General features: G+C 33.1%; 1 protein-coding gene across 2 annotated transcripts in view; it reads left to right on the forward strand.

The window, feature by feature from the left end:
- Positions 1-19,173, forward strand: part of ANKRD17 (ankyrin repeat domain 17) — a 163,354-nt gene that overhangs the window by 35,171 nt on the left and 109,010 nt on the right. Inside the window, exon 1 of one of the 2 annotated variants that reach the window (XM_040481441.1) lies at positions 129-277. The exons of the other annotated variant lie outside the window; for it this stretch is intronic. Within the exon in view, the coding sequence (XP_040337375.1) occupies positions 224-277 (54 nt within the window). The 5' untranslated portion in view covers positions 129-223. Of the gene's footprint in view, positions 1-128; positions 278-19,173 lie in introns of those variants that run through there. 2 annotated transcript variants of the gene reach the window in all.

The following is a 19,173-nucleotide window of genomic DNA, read 5'->3' on the forward strand; positions in this document are numbered from 1 at the left end:
ACTTGACAGAAGTTTGCTTTGGAATAGAGCTGCTGTATCTTTAAAAAATACACAGTGAGTCACCCCCTGCTCTTTTGGTAGATGCCTGGCTAGTGAACAGCTAAGCTGCTTTAGGCATGTAATAGAACATTCCATTTCCTGTTCCCTTGCTGACACAGAGGAGTGTTCCTGCTGGCAATGATCTAATCATAGTGCAGTAAGAAACATGGCAGTTTGATAAAACATGGTGGAGACAGCGGCTGAAATGGAAGCATATGTTCTAGAAGACATTCTTGAGGTAGGGCTAGGTTTGTAAATGAAATGAAAGTTGAAATCTGAACAAAGAAATCTTATCTGCCGGAATTATTTTACAGATGAATAGATTAGAGGAGAGAGCATAGAGAGACAGAGCATAAAAGCAAGATCTGGTCAGACCTTATTCCTTGTGAAAATGTGCCAGTCTGGTTCACATGATTATTGAACAAGTCTAGAATTATTTTGTTTAAACTTCATGTTTTGTAAATTGTAGATGTATGCTTAATAGGAAATAAAAAAAAAGAAGAAAGGGCCTCGGACTTAGTGAAAAAATGTTGGCTGGTGGTGGTGACCTTTAGATTAACTCATTAGAAGGTGGGGTCTACAAAGCAGCTTTGAGTAGGTTTAGTGTCATATGTCTTAGAATTCATTTACATATTTAAGCCCAAAGCTCTGCTTGCTGTAACTATTAAAAACAGCTGGTTATCTTAGTTTCTAGGGTAAAATTAAGCATATATATCAATCTGATTGCTTAATTTAGCTGGTACATTCTGGTTCTGGATTTTTCATGTGACTTTGACATTATAAAATTAATTATGAAGTTAAAAAATAAAAGGCCCTAAAATTTAAGGCACTAATCCTTGAGAGCTCACAATAAAAATCTGCATTTTGAGTCATGAAGATTTTAAATTAATTTTCTTTTTATTCCTGGTTGTATCAATTTTATAAGAACCTCTTTGAGTATAAATCAGTTCAAGGAAATACATGTCAAAGTGGAAGTATAATGGGCTTTGGCCTTGGATATAGTATAACTACCAAACATTTGTATTTGTAGGTATAGATATTTAAAATACATTTTAAAATCTGTGGATGTGTAGAGTTTTTTCCTCTCTCATTAAGAAAAAACTGGCTAATTTAAGATAAAGAGGCTCATGATGGTGAATGGTATTCCTAATATTTAGACTGTAAGACAATTTATTAAATATGTCACTGTCTTCAGGAAGAGATTGTATTAGGAGGAGAGGGCTTGGGAAAATAAGCTGCAAAGGGAAGCTAGGCGGGGTTAGCAGGAGAAAAAAGCCTATGCGCATTATAAAGTGCTGCATGATCAATGAGCATTTTCTGGAGTCCCTCAGTGTGTGCTTGGAGCTGACATTGCAGCAAGTCTCATGGCTGTTCTGCAGAATGAAAACTGATTCCATTGTATTATCTAGCTCCTTGCAGACACCTGCCAACATACTCTTTCCCCCCATCCTAAAAGCTTATTGTCTGAGTTGAATTCTCTGGTTAATTTCCATTCTTTCTGTCTCTCTCTCTCTCTTTTAAACTTTGATACTATCGGGTTTTCTTAGAGATGGTACGTATTATCTACTTAGAAATAGGGGTATGTACTTTCATCAAGGAACTTCAGTAATTAGGAGTGGTCACATGACTTGGGGGCTCAGTTTAAGTAAGTCTGATTAGATTATAAGGTCTAGTGGTAAATTTTAATGTGTTTTTAAAACATTTTTTTGTGTGTGTGGATTTTAAAGAACTGTACTTTACAGATTACAGTAAATCTATTGGTGTTTTCATTAGCCATTTAAAATTTAAGTATGTAACAGATTTTGGAAGTCTGAGTTATTTTCTGGGAAAAACCCACTTGAGTATAGTTTTGTGCCTTATGTATATGTTTTTCTAATGCTGTCTTAAAAATTGACATTTCATTATTTCCACTAAAATTGTTTAGTGTTATTTTCTCAGTTTGTTTCCTGTATACCTGTTGCATTAAACCATACTGAGTGGTTTTCTCTTTATTTAATATTATTTGATTTAACTGCATATTCATCAATGATTGGCAGACTAAGTATGAAAAATTACCAGGTAGTAATAAAATATGCTTCTTTTCCAAAATTGTAAGTAGTCATAATGACCTATATAAATAAACTTATTAACTGTCTGAAACTAAATGTACCATTTTTTAAAGTGCCTCATATTGCACATCAATAGATAACATTTTGCACTACAAGATTTCCAGGAAATTGTTTTGCTTTTTTAAAAAAGAATTAACTCTTTGTATAAATGTCCAATAATGAATAATGACGTTCATCTATATACCACAGTGATAATTTTATTATTATACCTCATATTGAGCTATTTTAACTTTGTCACTATAATTTTCATCTTTGTGACTTTTTTGAACGTCTCAAATTTTATGTAGATTTCTGCTTATTTATAGTAAACATTGGACCCCTTCTGTTTTTCTCTGTGTTCAAGTGTAACCTGGTCCTTTGAATCATAAATTTCTTAGAGGTACTCTTATTAAATCTTAGTAAAAAGAAAACTAAAATCAGTATTAGTGGATATAGTGCAGATTAATTCTCATGATGCTATATAGTTTACCTTTTAAGTTGTGATTGTTTATTATGTGTACTTATGTGTATTTAACTTGAAGTTTTAAGTGATCTTCAAAATCTTAAATAAAATACTGTAAGTACCTAAAATTTGAAATCAAACAGGCAAAGATTGATTTCAAATTAATATCATTGCTTCCTAGCTCACCTTAACTAATAACTTGGGAAAATAGCCAAATATAGGTGATAGAAAGGGCTTGGGGACCAAATATATGTCTTTTTAAAAAATTAGGTTATTTTTGCTGCGACATGATTATACTTTTAGAATTCTGATGCTTTTCCTATAGGTCATATGTAATAATGGATCTTAGTACTTAGATCAGTAAGAAGAAATAGTCCTCCAAACTTTTTTTTGTATATTCCAAATTTGTGTGGCCGAATGATGTGTATATGTCTGAGAGGTTTATATATAAGCTTTTTATAAGACGAATCATATGAAAGGTCATTTCAGAAACTTGATTACTGTATATTCTAGTTTTATTATTTATAATTGAACCATTTTTAGTAGTTGTCTATAAGAATTACAAATGAGAAAACTTCACAAATATTTTTATCTTTTAATTTTAATTAAATTCAGAATGCTTTTTGGGGGGTATAGCATTTGGTATATTTTTGTTTTTAAAAAATCGCTATTTTATGAAAATAAGAATATTTACAGTGTGAAGTATAATAACTGTCATGCCCAGTCTTGTTCCTTTGTTAACCAAAGCCATGGTTTCTAGCTTCATTTGTACTTGGTTTTATAGGTTGTTATATGTAAGCTAAAAGCCCCCAACTTTGTTTCTTCCTTAAAGAAAGATCCAGTAGGTTGAGGATTTGGCTGAACCCTTTAGGGTAGAACTAAATTAAGGATCAGATTTAAACATAGGAAGTAGATTTATTTTTTATTTTTAATTTAAAAAAAATTTTTTTTTACATTTATTTGTGAGAGACAGAGAGAGAGACAGCATGAGCAGGGGAGGGGCAGAGAGAGAGAGAGGGAGAGACAGAATCAGAAGCAGGGTCCAGGCTCCAAGCTGTCAGCACAGAGCCCAATGTGGGGCTCCAACCCACGAACCGCGAGATTGTGACCTGAGCCGAAGTCGGACGCTTAACCGACTGAGCCACCCAGGCGCCCCAGAAAGTAGATTTATTATAGAACCATTTATATTTATCGTGACATTAGAGGGTTTTCTTGTACTTGTTTTTGTTTTCTAAATAAGATTGAAAGAGTCACAGGGAAGTTATGTTATCCTTTTGATTTGTCAACATGATGGACTAATGGTAAATAGTATATTTTAGTTCAAATGGGAAATCCACTTTCTATTTACCATGAAAATTATTTTTAGTAATTATATAAAATCTGCATGAAGTAGACTCTGACTAGCTACTTGCTATATATCTTTTTATTCTGTAGAATATATTGCTTTATAAAATGTACACTATTTATATATTGTATCAGCAAGTCTTCTGTGGATTTTTAAAGTTTTATATTTAGTATAACTATGGTGACATTTTTCACAAGGAAGAATTAGAGTAACCCAATCTTAGGATGTAAGTATAAGTTTATCTAGAGACAGAAAAATTTAGCTAAATATGTAAATTATTTGAATTGATATAGATAACATTTTCCATTTATAAATTTTTTTTTTTCAACGTTTATTTATTTTTGGGACAGAGAGAGACAGAGCATGAACGGGGGAGGGGCAGAGAGAGAGGGAGACACAGAATCGGAAACAGGCTCCAGGCTCTGAGCCATCAGCCCAGAGCCTGACGCGGGGCTCGAACTCCCGGACCGCGAGATCGTGACCTGGCTGAAGTCGGACGCTTAACCGACTGCGCCACCCAGGCGCCCCAACATTTTCCATTTATTAAGAGGTTTTGGAAAGATTAGATGTGTTGGGCAGATTGAATCTTATAATTTCACTCCATTATTTATTGAGTACCTTCACTGTGCTTAGGTGCTTGAAATTCAGTGAGATTAGTCCAGCTAATTTTGCTTCACAAACTAAAAGTTCAGAAGACAAAATGTCTACCATTAGTGTTTAAGTATTCTTGCATTCAGAATGCATTCAAGTGTGTATTTGAATACTAGCATTTTACTTCATTTGTTTGTTCGAACAGTTTGAAACCCATGTTTCCAGTATTCTGAATTTTTCAGTAAGCATGTTTTCCTTTATCTGAGCACATATTTTTCTTTATTTAAGCACCTTATCTTTTTATGCTTATCTGGGTAATTGTTAGGAATATTTGTGAACGTTGGGCTCTCCAGAAAGTCTCCTGGATCCCATTTTCTACCTTTTGTCCTTAAAGATTTTTCTGTTACCATTAAATCAGCATATTGTGTATATGTGTATATGTATGTATACATACAACACACATATATATGTTTGCATATACTGTACATAACACACATTCATGTTCTTGCTGTATTATGCATTATGAATACTTTTATTTAAAAATTGAGTTTATCTTGGAGGGAGGGGCAGAAGTTGTAACATTGCTTTCATACACCAACTTTGGGGGAATAGTAGATGGTAGCTAAAAGACACACATGTATTAGTTTATAATCCCTATAAAGAATACTTACTGTTTTAGTAGAGTAGGAAGACTCCACAAACAGCTTGCAAAAACATAGTGTAACTAGAAGTATGTGAATTAATCTATTACTTATATGAGAGTAAGGGCAGGGTTGTCCAGATGCCACTAGTCCCACATTAATCCATCATAGTCTAGTGGTTAATACATGCTGTGGTGTATGAATTAGGAAAGGTCTGTGTCATGTATTATCCGCATATACGTACAAAACCATTGACACTTTCCTGGCTCTGCATTGTTAGGGGTCCTTGTTCCAACACTTGACTAAAGAACTCATTCCGATATGAGATGCATTGATCACTACAAAGTTAGCATTAAAGTTCTGCTAAACCACTGGTGTTTGGTTTAGTGTATAGCTTCCAGATTTGCAGACAAAGGCCTTTCAGGAGGTGTTTGTAAACATTTAATGTCTGATAACTTTTGGTTAAATGAGTGTTTAGATCAATATTGGTCATTAATAATTTGGTCTTAGATGGAATCAGGCTTCTAACTAGCTGGTTAAATATGGATATATGTTGTACATTGGACGCCCACATAGTTTTATGGTGGCAGTATAATTGAGCACATTAGTTACCATTTATTGAAAATTTATTGTATAGAGGGACTGTGTCAAGTACTTCACAAACATTATTTTAGTCTTCTGAATGACTCTCTGAAGAGGTAGGTATCCATTTCCTAAAATGCTTATAAGGAATAAATGAGATAATGCCTATAAACATTCAGTGTAGTACTTAGCACACAGTTAATACTTAACTGTTAGCTATTTTTTAAAGTGATGATAACCCTCATATACTATTTTATGTTAGTATCATCCTCCCATTTGACAGACCAAGAAAACTTTAGCCTCAGAGAGGATTATCCTTGCAGTTCTCAATTTTTTTGATCTCAGGATTCTTGTACATTCTTAAAAATTTGGGGGGACTCACTAGGATTTTTGTTTACGAGAGTCGCATTTGTCAATAATTTGGTTAGAAATTAAAATTCAGAAAGTTAAAAAAATTATTAAAAAATAATAAGTATAAACTCATTACATGTTAACATACTTTTATAAAAAAAAAATAACTTTTCCAAAAGAAAAGAAAACTATGGGAAGAGTGGCATTGTTTTACATTTTTTTCAACTATCTTTGAAATCTGGCTTTATAGAAGATAACTAGATTCACATCTGCTTTTATATTCAGTCTGGTGTACTACATCATTTTGTAGGGGGTCTAAGAAGAAAATCTGATCTTACACTTATATTAGGATAAAAAAAGGAAGAATATTTTAATAACTCTTTAAGATAATTATGGATATTCTTTGATACCACTCTTAAAACTACACAAATGGTAGTTTCCTAGAGGTTAGTTGCAGTGTGGAATCTAAAAAAACATTATCAGGGAATTCCTTGAACTTTGTTAGATTAAAATCCAGTCGTTTAGTGCACATTTTGAATGGATCTTGTACTCCTGCATGAGTTTATAACATCATACATTGGTCATTTTGGAAAATGATTTCTAACATACTTATGGACCTCCAAATATTGTTACATTTCATTCTGCAGTATTAAAAAACACATGTGTTCGTATCACCATTTATCTTATAAAAGTCAAAAACTAGGAAGCTGTCACAATTCAGTGTCTGATAAGACTTTTCCAAAATTCTCATTTTTGCTTCAAGGCTTGAATTTATTACTGGTGACAAAGAAAATGAGTTTTCCTTGAAAATGACAGGCTCACTTCATTCATTTTGAGAAAATGTCTGCCAAATAAGTATCTGTCTGAAATGAAAATGGTATTCCATGAAAAAAAAAGCTACTGGTTTAGGTTACATTTATACAAGTGTTTGTCTTGAGATAACCATCACACTTAAGTATGTAACAGAAATGTTTTCCATTTTGTCACACAGAATATTAAAAAGTCATATACTCAAGGATGGAAATTTAAAAATTAGTACTTTCTTACTGTTTCATAATGGAAACAGGCTTTCTCCTCTGCCCCCCTTTTTAAAAATTATCTGTGCATGGCAGAAAAGAATATGATGATTGGTACCATGGCCTTGATTCGTGTTGAGGAGCCAGCATTTTTATCCACCATTACTTTTATATCATCAGTACCAATGTCAACACAGTGAAACAGGCAAACATCATCTTAGTTATTGTAAGAATAGTTTTGACCTCACAGATTCTCTGGAAAAGTTGGGGATCCCCATGGATGCTGTGGACCACACTTGACTAATGACTGGTTTACAGTATATTGCCCAAGTTCGAAGATTTAGATTTAAGTCTATTTGATTCAAATGTTTTCTTTTACCATTTTGTCAAATTTCTTAATTCATCACATAGTACCAACTTCTTTAATCTCTTTTGAAACTCCCTGTAGGACTTTTTCACTCTTCAGTTACAATACAGCAGGCTTAAGAAGTGGGAAGAAACTGGGGCACCTGGGTGGCTGTCTGTTAAGCGACCCACTTCAGTTCAGGTCATGATCTCACAGTTTGTGCGTTCGTGCCCTGCATCAGGCTCTGTGCTGACGGCTCAGAGCCTGGAGCCTACTTCAGATTCTGTGTCTCCCTCGCTCTTTCTGCCCCTCCCCCACTCGTGCACTGTCTCTCCATCTCTCAAAAATAAATAAATGTTGAAAAAAATTTTTAAAAGGGAAAAAACTTTGGAAATTTAAATAATTGCTTAAAATTTTAAGTCCTAGGTTAATCATTCGGAATTTATGAAAAAGGAGTTTGAGGACTCCTAAGTGAAGTAGTGAGTAAAAGGAGAAGCTAGAAATAAGTAGAAATGGTTCTACTTATAGAATAACATTAAATAGTAACACTTTTGATTTTGATAAAGACAGTTATTAAAAACTGAAATGGATTTGTAAGTTCTATCAAATGTTTTATGTTATAATTCTACTGAATGATTAGGAAAGGAGTTCATAAACTTGAATACTCATTTTAGCAAGTGAAGCAAATATATGAAGTAGTTGTCAAATTTTAATATTTTTCATTTTAAAGGCTATTTATTGGCTTCTTTTCTATGTCCAATGTCAGGTGTCAGCTGGTTTTCATCCAGCCAAGGAAGTTTTTTCTATGGGACTAGCTCTTTTTTATATTGTCTATGAAAATGAAAAATAAGATTCAGATTAGGTATATCTTGATTATTATAGAGTAAGCTGTTAGTTTCAAATTCCTTTGTGTATTAGCACAATTATATTATTTAAAATCTAATTTATACCTTTCTTTTGTATTTATATAAACATGTATATTTATATGCCCTACATTTTTGCCAGTTTTGAAATTGGCATTGAAATCATGTGTTCCCATAAGAAATGAGGAATGTCAGTAACATCTGTACATCTCTTGTCTTTTCCACTTCTCAAATGGTAATAACTCTTCTCCCCACTTGAAAATTCCAAAAGATTGTTGAGATGCGAAAAAGCGTTGAGCCAGTGTTAAACAGCTTGTTGGTTTTCTCTGCTGTCTTAATTTTTTGTTTAGTTATATAACTAAAGTTATATATATAAAGTTTAGTTATATAACTAAAGTAATAAAGTTTTCGACCTTTTATTATTAGCGTCTTTCTCTGAGTTTGGAAACCTGCTGCCCACTTCATTTGATTTCTTTTTTCTTCTGTTAATTGTCTCCATTCTGATCCTCTACTTGATGTTTGGTTATTGTGTTCAGCCTGACTCCTTGATTTCACACAGATATTCTCATTTGTTGACCTTCTCATTTGTCTGGCTAGTGTTTATCCTTAGCTAGTTATATCCTTGAATTTGTCCTGATGCCACTTCCCCAGTCCTAGTCACATGATCTGCATTTTTAATTTATGCCCTGTCATTGTAACAAAGACCAATATATATTTGTGTGGACTGTTGAAGCAAGTTTGAGAAGTACAGTTTCTAAATTCTTATATTTCATGAGGAAATACTGATTAAGATTTTCCAAAAACATGCTGGTGTTTAAGTGTTCGCACATATTGTAAAGTTTTCCTTCTTAATATTTTGTCACATGTGTAATAATTTGTTACCTTCTCAAAATATCTTTCTCAGTTTCTCTTTCCTGTTTTTAATTTTCTCTGTGAAATAAAACAAATGGAGAAGAAAGTTGCCCTCCCATAAAACTGTATCTATTTAAAGAACCCAAATATTAAGAGTAAGCCTCACTTATGTCATTTTAAACAATCTTGGCAGGTGAATCATTATTTTATAAGTGTATGAATTACAAAGATTTATCTTCTATAAAGTAAGAGTGCTAAATTATGTTGACATTGACTTTTAAGTATTTTTAGATTATATTTAATGGACTTTTACATCTTGAGCTTATAGTGTTGTATGATTTTCTGTGAATAGTTTCATTCTTCTCGTGTCTTTAGTGACTTAGCATTATATATTGAACACAGTAAATGCTTGTTTTTCATTTTAATTTGAGGTATTCTATATAGTGAAGGAGCCACCTATCTTTTTCCCTTGAGAAGTTTTTTGAACTCTTAGCTTTGCTCTGGTGTATACTGTATGTACATGGAATGAGGAAGAAGAAAAAGTCATTCATATAGTTATATTTTATGTTGTATAATCTTTGTATGCTATTTGGTATAAATATATTTTATTCCTGACTTTCTTAATCTTTAAAGTTAGGTTGTAGCATATAGTTTCTCTATGATCCCTTCTAGATGTTAATGTCTATAACTAGTCCTCTTAAGGTATTGACTTCAATAACTTCCAAACAGAAAATTTGAGATAATGGTCCTGTATATTTCAAAAGCTTTATAACCCATTTTACTGCTTCATTTCACATTAAAGAAACAAATCCAAATTCAGTTTTGCATCTGATCTATTATTTGATTTATGCTACCCACCCATCTTTATCTTTACCTTATTTATTCTGAACTGCTTCCCTTTACATTGTATTCTAATATTCTGTTACTGCTCACATTGTCTACCAGCTACCCTCTTCACTATCTATTCATTCTTTAAAGTCCTATTCCTTCCCTAGGGTTTTTTTCTCCTTGGTCTCCCTTTCAAGTTCATTATGTCTCACCATTTTCTGCTCTTAAAAAGTTACATGACACTGTACATTTAAAATATTACATGGTCTCTATTATATCCTTGAATAAATGGAAATTCTCTAATATGGCTACCTTGGCACTCTTTAACTTTTTAAAAATTACTCATGTATTTATGTAATATATTTTATCCTGAAAAAGAATTTGAAGTAGTTTATAAGAATATATACTCTAAAAGTACAAAAGGCAAAATTAGTAAATTAAGACCAGAGATAAAAGTAGTATACAGCAATGTATAAACAGTATATGATTGCTAAACTTAGATCGGATTAACTAGCAGCCAAAGCCAAATTGGAAACTTGATGAGTTTTGAGCTTTGCATTGTCCATAAGTTTCACAGGCATACATTTTGTGCAATTTAGGTCTAAGAAATAATTTTTGTTTGGGCCCCCATAAGGGAGGTACTGCATGTTGTAGTAAATGATGTCTTCAGCGTTCTAAAAATAAGCTTAATATTGTTTCTATAGAATGTAATCTAGTAATTATGATAAAATGCAATTTGGTTAAAAAAAATATATGGTCTGAGTACTACTCAGTTTTCTGATGGTCTGGTTTGTTCCAGGGATAAAATTTAGAACATCCAGAGCAGAGGTTGCAGACTAGTGGGTTCTTGGCCATAGCAGACTTTGCAATGTGCTTTGGATAGCTGACATAACATTGACCCATACGGTGACCACTTATTTACATTTTCCTTAATTTTCTTTGCACTGTTGTGTCTTGTTTTTGTTTTGATTCCCGTATCTGGTTGAGCTGTTCCCTTATATTACTAATTTGCTAAGGATTTTTATCATCAAAAGGTATTGTCAGGTACTTTTATCTGTATCTTTTGAGGTGATCTTATTATTTTCCTCTTTTATTCTGTTATTATGTGAATTATATAAATTAACTTTTAGATTTTAAGCCAGCTTTGTATTCTTGGGATAAATTCCATTTTGGTCATGATATATGACACCTTTTTGATATGGCCAGGTTTGATTTACTTATATATATTGTTGAGGATTATTGTTCTTTATAAGGCAAGGCATATTGTTCTTTAGTTTCCTTTTTATATAAAACCTTTGACCATTTTTTTGTATCAGAAAGATGTTAGCCTCATAAAGTGATTGGGAGTGTATCTTTTGTAAATTTTTTTTTAATGTTTATTTATTTTTGAGAGATAGACACAGAGCGTGAGTGGGGAAAGGGCAGAGAGAGGGAAAGACCATTCAAAGCAGGCTCCAGGCTCTGATCTGTCAGCACAGAGCCTGACGCAGGGCTCGAACTCAAGAACTGTGAGATCATGACCTGAGCTGAAGTTGGATGCTTAACCGATTGAGCCACCCAGGCACCCCATGGGAGTGTGTCTTTTCTAAAGTGTATGTTTTCTAAAAGCTTGTTTATAATTGAATGTTTGATTGAATTGGCCACTGAAGTCATCTGCAACTAGTACTTTGTTTTGGGGAAAATTGTTAATTAAAAATTCACTCTCTTGATAGAAGGCTATTTAGCTTTTCTTTCTGTCTGTAAGTTTTGATAATTTGTAAATCTTGTAAGGAATCTATTTCAATCTAAGTTGTTGAATTAATTGACAGTTGTTTATCATAGTCTTGTATTCTTTAAATGATGGTAGGAGCTACAGTAGTGTTCCCTCTTTCAATCCTGGTTTTGGTAATTTAGATTTTCTCTCTCTTTTTTTTTTTCCCTTGGATAATCTAATATGAAATTTGTCACTTTTATTTTTGGTAAACCTTAAGGTTTTCATTTCATGTCATCAATTTTTCTGTTCATTTTCTATTTCATTAATTTCTGCTCTTGAATTTCCTCCTTTATATTTTCTTTGTATTTAATTTGTTCTTATTACTTTAGTCGTTTTTAAGTAGAAGCCTAGATTACTGTTCTCAACTTTTATTCTTTTCAACTATGAATATTAAAAGCTATAAATGCCTTTATGCACTGCTTTAGTTATATATATATATATATGTGTATATATATATATATGTATAACAAATTTTGATGTGTTATATTTTCATTATCATTTAGTTCTAAATGTTAACTAATTTCCCCTGTGATTTCCTCTGACTCATTCAGCTTTTCTCAACTGGGGTTTCATGGGACAATTAAGCTCTGATTTTTAAGACATCTGTTTCTCCTGTGCATGTAGAATAGTACTGATTATATATCATCCTTGAGAAAATTGAGAATATAGTCACTCAAATCATTTTTGGTCATTTGTGGTTCAGATGAGGAATTGTTTTCTGAGAAAGGTTCTAGGAGTTATTAAAAAATGGTATATTTCATTTCTCATATGTTGGGATGCTACAGATTTCCAACTTAATTATGTGTGGTCAGAGAATATACTATACTCTGCTTTCAGTGGTTTTGTTTTGTTTTTGTTTTTTGTTGTTTATTTATTTATTTTGAAAGAGAGGGAGGGAGGGAGGAACAGAGAGAGAGAGAATCCCAAGCAGGCTCCCATTGTCAGTTCAGAGCCTGACATGGGGCTCAGTCTCATGAACTGTGAGATCATGACCTGAGCTGAAATCAGGAGTCCGATGCTTAACCAACTGAGTCACCCAGGTGCCCCTGCTTTCAGTTTTTAAAAATGTATCGCATCATGATTTGGACATTTTTTGGACATTTTTAAATGTTTCATCTTTCAAAATTTGGTCCATTTTGGTAAATGTTCCATACGTACTTAAAAAACAGCGTGTTTTCTGCAGTTGCTGGTTGAGTATTCCATAAATGTCAATTAGATTATATTAGTTAATAATGTTGAAGTCTCTTATATCCTTACTGAGATTCTATTTGTTCTATCAATTACTGAGAAACAAGTTTCAAAATCTAGAATAACTCATTTTTTTTTTTCTGATCCATCAGTTTTTGTTTTATGTATTTTGGAGCTCTGTTATGAGGTATATAAACTTTTAGGATTATTATATTTTCTGGCTAAATTGATCCTCTTATGTAGTTAAATGTCCTCTTTATCTTTGTTGGTATTCCTGGTTTTATCTGGATTCTAATTTGATATTAATAATAGCTCTACCAGTTTTGAAACAATTATTTTTTTAAATGTTTATTTATTTATTTTGAGAGCACATGTGCATGAGTGGGGGTGGGGCAGAGAGAGAGGGAGAGACAGTCCCAAGCATGCTTTACACTGGTACACAGAGCCTGATGCATGACCTGATCTGAGATCAAGAGTCAGATGCTTAAGTGACTGAGCCACCCAGGCACACCACAACTAATGTTTCCATAGTATATTTTTCTCCGTGCTTTTAACCTTTCTCTGTTTCTATATTGAAGTATGTTTTTTGTAGACAGCATAGAGTTAGCTCTTGCCTTTTTATCCAGATTGTCCAATCTCTGCCTTTTAATTGGTGTTATTTAGTCCATTTTTACTTAATGTAATTATCAATATTTTATGTTTGAAACTACCATCTTGTTAATTGTTTTGTTTGTCCCATTTGTTTTGCTCCTTTTTTCCTTTGTTCATGTCTCTTATTTGATTATTTTTAGTGTTTTATTTTATCACCTCTCTTGCCTTATTACCTCTTTTTATTATTTTTTTTTGAGTGATTGTTTTGGCGTTTCTAATATACATGTTTTAATTATAGCTACCTTCACATAATTTACCATTTCACATACAATGTTAGAAACCTTACAGCAGTTTATTTCTCCTTTTATGTCTCTTGTAGATTACTGTCATATATTTTATTTCTGTATACATTGTGAATCTCCAGAATAGATTACTTAAAAGTATTTTTTAATAAGGAAGACACCTATTTTTATTTTTTTTTAATTTTTTTTTCAACTTTTTTATTTGTTTTTGGGACAGAGAGAGACAGAGCATGAACGGGGGAGGGGCAGAGAGAGAGGGAGACACAGAATCGGAAACAGGCTCCAGGCTCTGAGCCATCAGCCCAGAGCCCGACGCGGGGCTCGAACTCACGGACCGCGAGATCGTGACCTGGCTGAAGTCGGACGCTTAACCGACTGCGCCACCCAGGCGCCCCTTTTTTTTTTTTTAATTTTTTTTTTAATTTTTTTTTTTATTTTTATATCATTTCTGGTGTTCTTTATTACTTTGTGTGAATCCATTTTCATTAGGTATCAACTTGAATAATTTCCATTCACCCAAATAATTTCCCATAATGTTTTTTATAGTATAGGTATGCTGGCAACAACTTCTCAGATTTTGTCTGCTAATGTCTTTTTCCTCTTATGTTTGAAGTATATTTTCACTGCATACAGTATTCTTGATTGAGTTTTTTCTTTAACACTTTAAAAGTTGTCTTTCTTTTGTCTTTTGGCTTCCATTCGTTTTTTCTTTTCTTTTCTTTTCTTTTCTTTTCTTTTCTTTTCTTTTCTTTTCTTTTCTTTTCTTTTCTTTTCTTTTCTTCTCTTCTCTTCTCTTCTCTTCTCTTTTTCTTTCTTTCTTTCTTTCTTTTGTTCTTTCTTTCTTTCTCTCTTTCATTTGTTCTTTCTTTCTTTTGTTCTTTCTTTCCTTCTTTCTTTCATTCTTTCATTCTTTCTCTTCCTTTCTTCCTTCCTCCCTTCCTTTCTTCCTTTCTTCCTTCCTCCCTTCCTCCCTTCCTCCCTTCCTCCCTTCCTTCCTTCCTTATGAAAGAGTATTTATTGAAAACATGGTTACTGACAGGAAGCTCCTGGCTGCTGCTGGGTTACTCTCTTGACTCACAACTGGAAGTGGTTTTTGTTTTTGTTTTGGGGGGATGGGGAGCTTCCAATTTTATTTTCTCTTCAACATTCCATCCCAAGATAGGTAGATCTTGTTGGCTTCCATTATTTCTGAAGTCAGCAGTCACTCTTAATCTTTCTTCCTTTATACATAATGTTTCTCTCTGGCTGTTTTAATATTTTTTCTTTATTATTGATTTTCAGTAGTTTTTTTTGTTTTTTTTTTAGTGTTTATTTTTGAGAGAGGGAGGGAGGGAGGGACAGAAAGAGAGGGGACAGAGGATCTGAAGCAGGCTTTGTGCTGGCAGCAGAGAGTTTGATGTGCGGCTTGAACTCACGAACTGAGATCATGACCTGAGCTGAAGTTGGATGCTTAACCGACTGAGCCACTCAGGTGCCCCTGATTTTCAATAGTTTTATTGTGACATGCCTTAGTTCAGTTTTCTTTGCATTTATCCTGCTTGAAATTTGTTGAGGTTATTAGATTTGTGAATTGATGTTTTTGTGTTTAAACTTTGAGAACTTCTAGGCATTATTTCTTCAAATATTTTTTCTACCCTTCTTTTTTCCTTGGATTTCAGTTACATACTATATTGTTTTGTGTCTGTCTCTTTGTTTAAAAAAACAAATGTTTATTCATTTTTGAGAAAATGAGCATGAGCAGGGGAGGGGCAGAGAGAAAGGGGAACAGGGATCCGAAGTCGGCTCTGCATTGACAGCAGTGAGCCAGATGTGGGGCTTGAACTCACGAACCACGAGATGTGACCTGAGCTGAAGTCAGATGCTCAATTGACACAGCCACTCAGGTGTCCCTATATTGTATTCTCTTAAAGGTAATGTGGCCTCTTTATATTTTTTTCAGCCTTATTTGTCTTCATGCTTGAGTTTGGATAATTTCTATTGCTCTATCTCAGGTTCACTGGTCCTTTTTTCTGCATTGTCATCCATTGAAATCTAATAACACACAGTTTTTTTCAGCTGTGGAAATACTATTTGATCCCTTATTTTTATAAATTTCATTTCATGTTCATGTTTTTCTTTGAATTGTTGAGCGTTTATAAAAGGGCTTAGAAGTACTTGTCTGCTAATTCCATGCCTGTCTTTATTTAAAGCTCCATTTCTATTTATGTGTTTCTTCCCTAGTTATGAGACATATTTTCTTGCTACTTTGCAGTTCGAGTAATTTTTATTTGATGCTGGATAATTTGATACTGCATTGTTGAATGTCTGAATGTTATTGTCCTTCTTTATAGAGTATTGAATTTATTTTGGGCTAGCAGTTAAGTGACTTGTGAATCAACTTTATTCTTTTTATTTTTACCCATCTTTCTTTTAAAAAAATTCTTTTAATTTAAATATTTATTTATTTTTATTAAATTTTTGCTTTTAATTCCAGTAAACACACAGTGTTATATTAGTTTTAGGTATATAATATAGTGATTCAATAATCCTGTACATTACTAGGTGCTCATCATGTAAGTGTACTCTTTAATCCACATCACTCATTTCACCCTTCCTCCCAACCACCTCTCCTCTAGTAACCATCAGTTCTCTATATAGTTAAGAGCCTGTTTCTTGGTTTCTCTCTTTTTTTTTTCTTCTCGTTTGTTTTGTTTCTTAAATTCCACATATGAGTGAAATCATATGGTATTGTCTTTCTCTCACCTTTTTTTTTTTTTGAGATTTTGAAGCATTTTACGGCATCTTTCTAGTAGCCTGTACACTAGAGTAGCCCTTTTATATGTGGCCTTTCTGGAATCTCTACCAAATACCTCATGTTTTCAATGAAATCCCTGTCTGGCTGGTTGGATATGGATGTATCCCAATCCTGTAGGAGCTCCTACAGTTGTTTCACTTACAGCTCCCTAGTAGTTATTTTCTCAATTCTTCTCTCCAGTTTTTTTTTCAGTTTTTTTTTTTTTTGCCTCACACATACTAACTTTTCTTAGCTTCTGCAGTCTCTAATCTTTGTCTCCTGAGCGAAGTAGGACTTCAGCAGTTCTTTGCTTTGTTTTCCTCAAATAGTGCTGGATGTGGCAAAACGATGGGAAGGTAGTAGAGTTCCCTTCTTTGTTTCTTTTTCGTTATCATATCCTTTTTGTCTGTTGTCCATTGTTTGAAAAGAGATGGGAAGCCCAGTTAGGTACCAGTTACCTTGTTACGATGGTAAAACATACAGTCACTGTATTTAAACTGCGGGGTTGTGGAAAGAATTATGTTAAGTAGACTGAATAAGCTCTGGCAAATTTGCAATGGAATATCTTTCATTCTTAACACAGTGCCACATCTTACAGTCTTTCTAGTCCTCATCTATTTACTTGTAATGTCATTTACTCAATAAATGTAGGCAATATGTACTCAATAGATAGAGTGTCATTGGCAGTTCCATTGTAGATGCTTCTGCAACAGATGACTGCCAGTATACCATGTTTGTATAGCACATCTAATATGCTTATGTTTCATATATCATGGTACATTTTAAGAAGCCGTAAACATTTTTTGTTAAAAATCCCAAAAATTCCTCTCAACTGACTATGTTTAGAAAAGTGAATGCATTTTGAAGTAATTTAAAATAAAGCATTTCAGGTTATTACTAATGACTCTATTGTCAGCTCTTTAGGAATGGGATGGAAAACTTCATTAATTATAATAAAATCTCCTAGAAGACTTAGAAGTTATAGAATGTTTCAAAGAAAGATAAATGAACAATGTTATTTTCTGATATATTTCCTTTTAGTCCATTTCTTTTCTTAAAAAAAAATTTTTTTTTTTAACATTTATTTATTTTTGAGAGAGAGCCAGTGAGAGCCAGTGAGGGGCAGGGAGAGAGAGAGAGAGGGGGGGAGACACAGAATCTGAAACAAGCTCCAGGCTCTGAGCTGACTATCAGCACAGAGCCCGAGGCAGGGCTCAAACTCACAAACCATGAGATCAAGACTTGAGCCGAAGTCAGACGCTTAACCGATTGAGCCACCCAGGCGCCCCCTCTTTTAGTCCATTCTTTATGCAAATACAGATTTGCACATTTTTGACAAATTGGGATCATATTGTTTAAAAATATTATATATCTTGATTTTTTTCTCCCTCACACATTATTTATATTTTTCTGTGTTCTTTCAATTTGTGCTGGAAGTATCAATTTAGAAAATGTGTCGAATTTATTTTTATTTTTATTTTGGTTATTATAAGTAATACTGCAGTGATTATTTTTCTGTTTTCTTCTAGATTTCAGAAAACTTCTGGTAGATTTTCTAGATCAAGGGATATAGACTTTGAAACCTTTCTTTTAATTACATTAATGCATATTCATTGTAAAGTATTGAATTTATTTTGTAAACTCTTGAAACGTAAAAGAGAAACACAGATATTTTATTATTTGTATTGTAGCCTGTATGTTCACATCTGAATTGTTTTTACTAGACTAAAAATTTTATGTCTTGAACTTTTTCCTGTTTTATTAATTTTTTTTTTGAAAATAATCCTTTTGGTGATTATCTAATATTTTGGGTTGACAATATAATTTACTGTGTGTGTGTGTGTGTGTGTGTGTGTGTGTGTGTGTGTGTGTATTTTTCTAAGAAAGAGTGAGTGGGGGAGAAGGGCAGAGGAAGAGAGAGAGAGAGGGAGAGAGGGAGAGAGGGAGGGAGGGAGAGAATCCCAAGCAGGCTAAGTGTTTGGCATGGAACCCGACGTGGGGCTTTATCTCACTACTCTGGGATCATGACCTGATCTGAAATCGAGTTGGACACTAAACCCACTGAGCCACCTAGGTGCCCCTTACTCTGTGTTTATATTGTTGGATATCTGGGTTACTTCCAGTTTTTCAATTGGAAAAAAGTTTTCAAAATATCCTGTAGCCATTTTGCTAATGGAAATGTGACTTTTTTTTTTGAGACCATCTTTATGTATTGATGTGAATCTTCGTCAAATCTGATAGAAATTTTTTTTTTCTGAATTTAATTTATATTTTTTTGTTAAAGGTATTTTTTGCAGAACTTTTATATACATGTATCTTTTTTGTGATTAATTTCTCTTATACTTAGAAAAATCCTTTTCCTTTTGAAGGTTAGATAATATTCATCTATATCAAATCTTGCTAGAATTTATTTTGAATTATATATTATGTGATAAGAATCTTAACTTTTTTCCCTACGGCCATCAAATAGATGATTAATTACTGAGAACATACCCTATTCCAGGATATCTATTCTTTGCAGAATGAATTTATTTTCTTTAACTAGGATTGACTAAATTCTGT

The sequence above is a fragment of the Herpailurus yagouaroundi genome, unplaced genomic scaffold (genome assembly GCF_014898765.1).
Source record: "Herpailurus yagouaroundi ecotype Mexico unplaced genomic scaffold, PumYag 28, whole genome shotgun sequence".
NCBI classification, from domain to species: domain Eukaryota; kingdom Metazoa; phylum Chordata; class Mammalia; order Carnivora; family Felidae; genus Herpailurus; species Herpailurus yagouaroundi.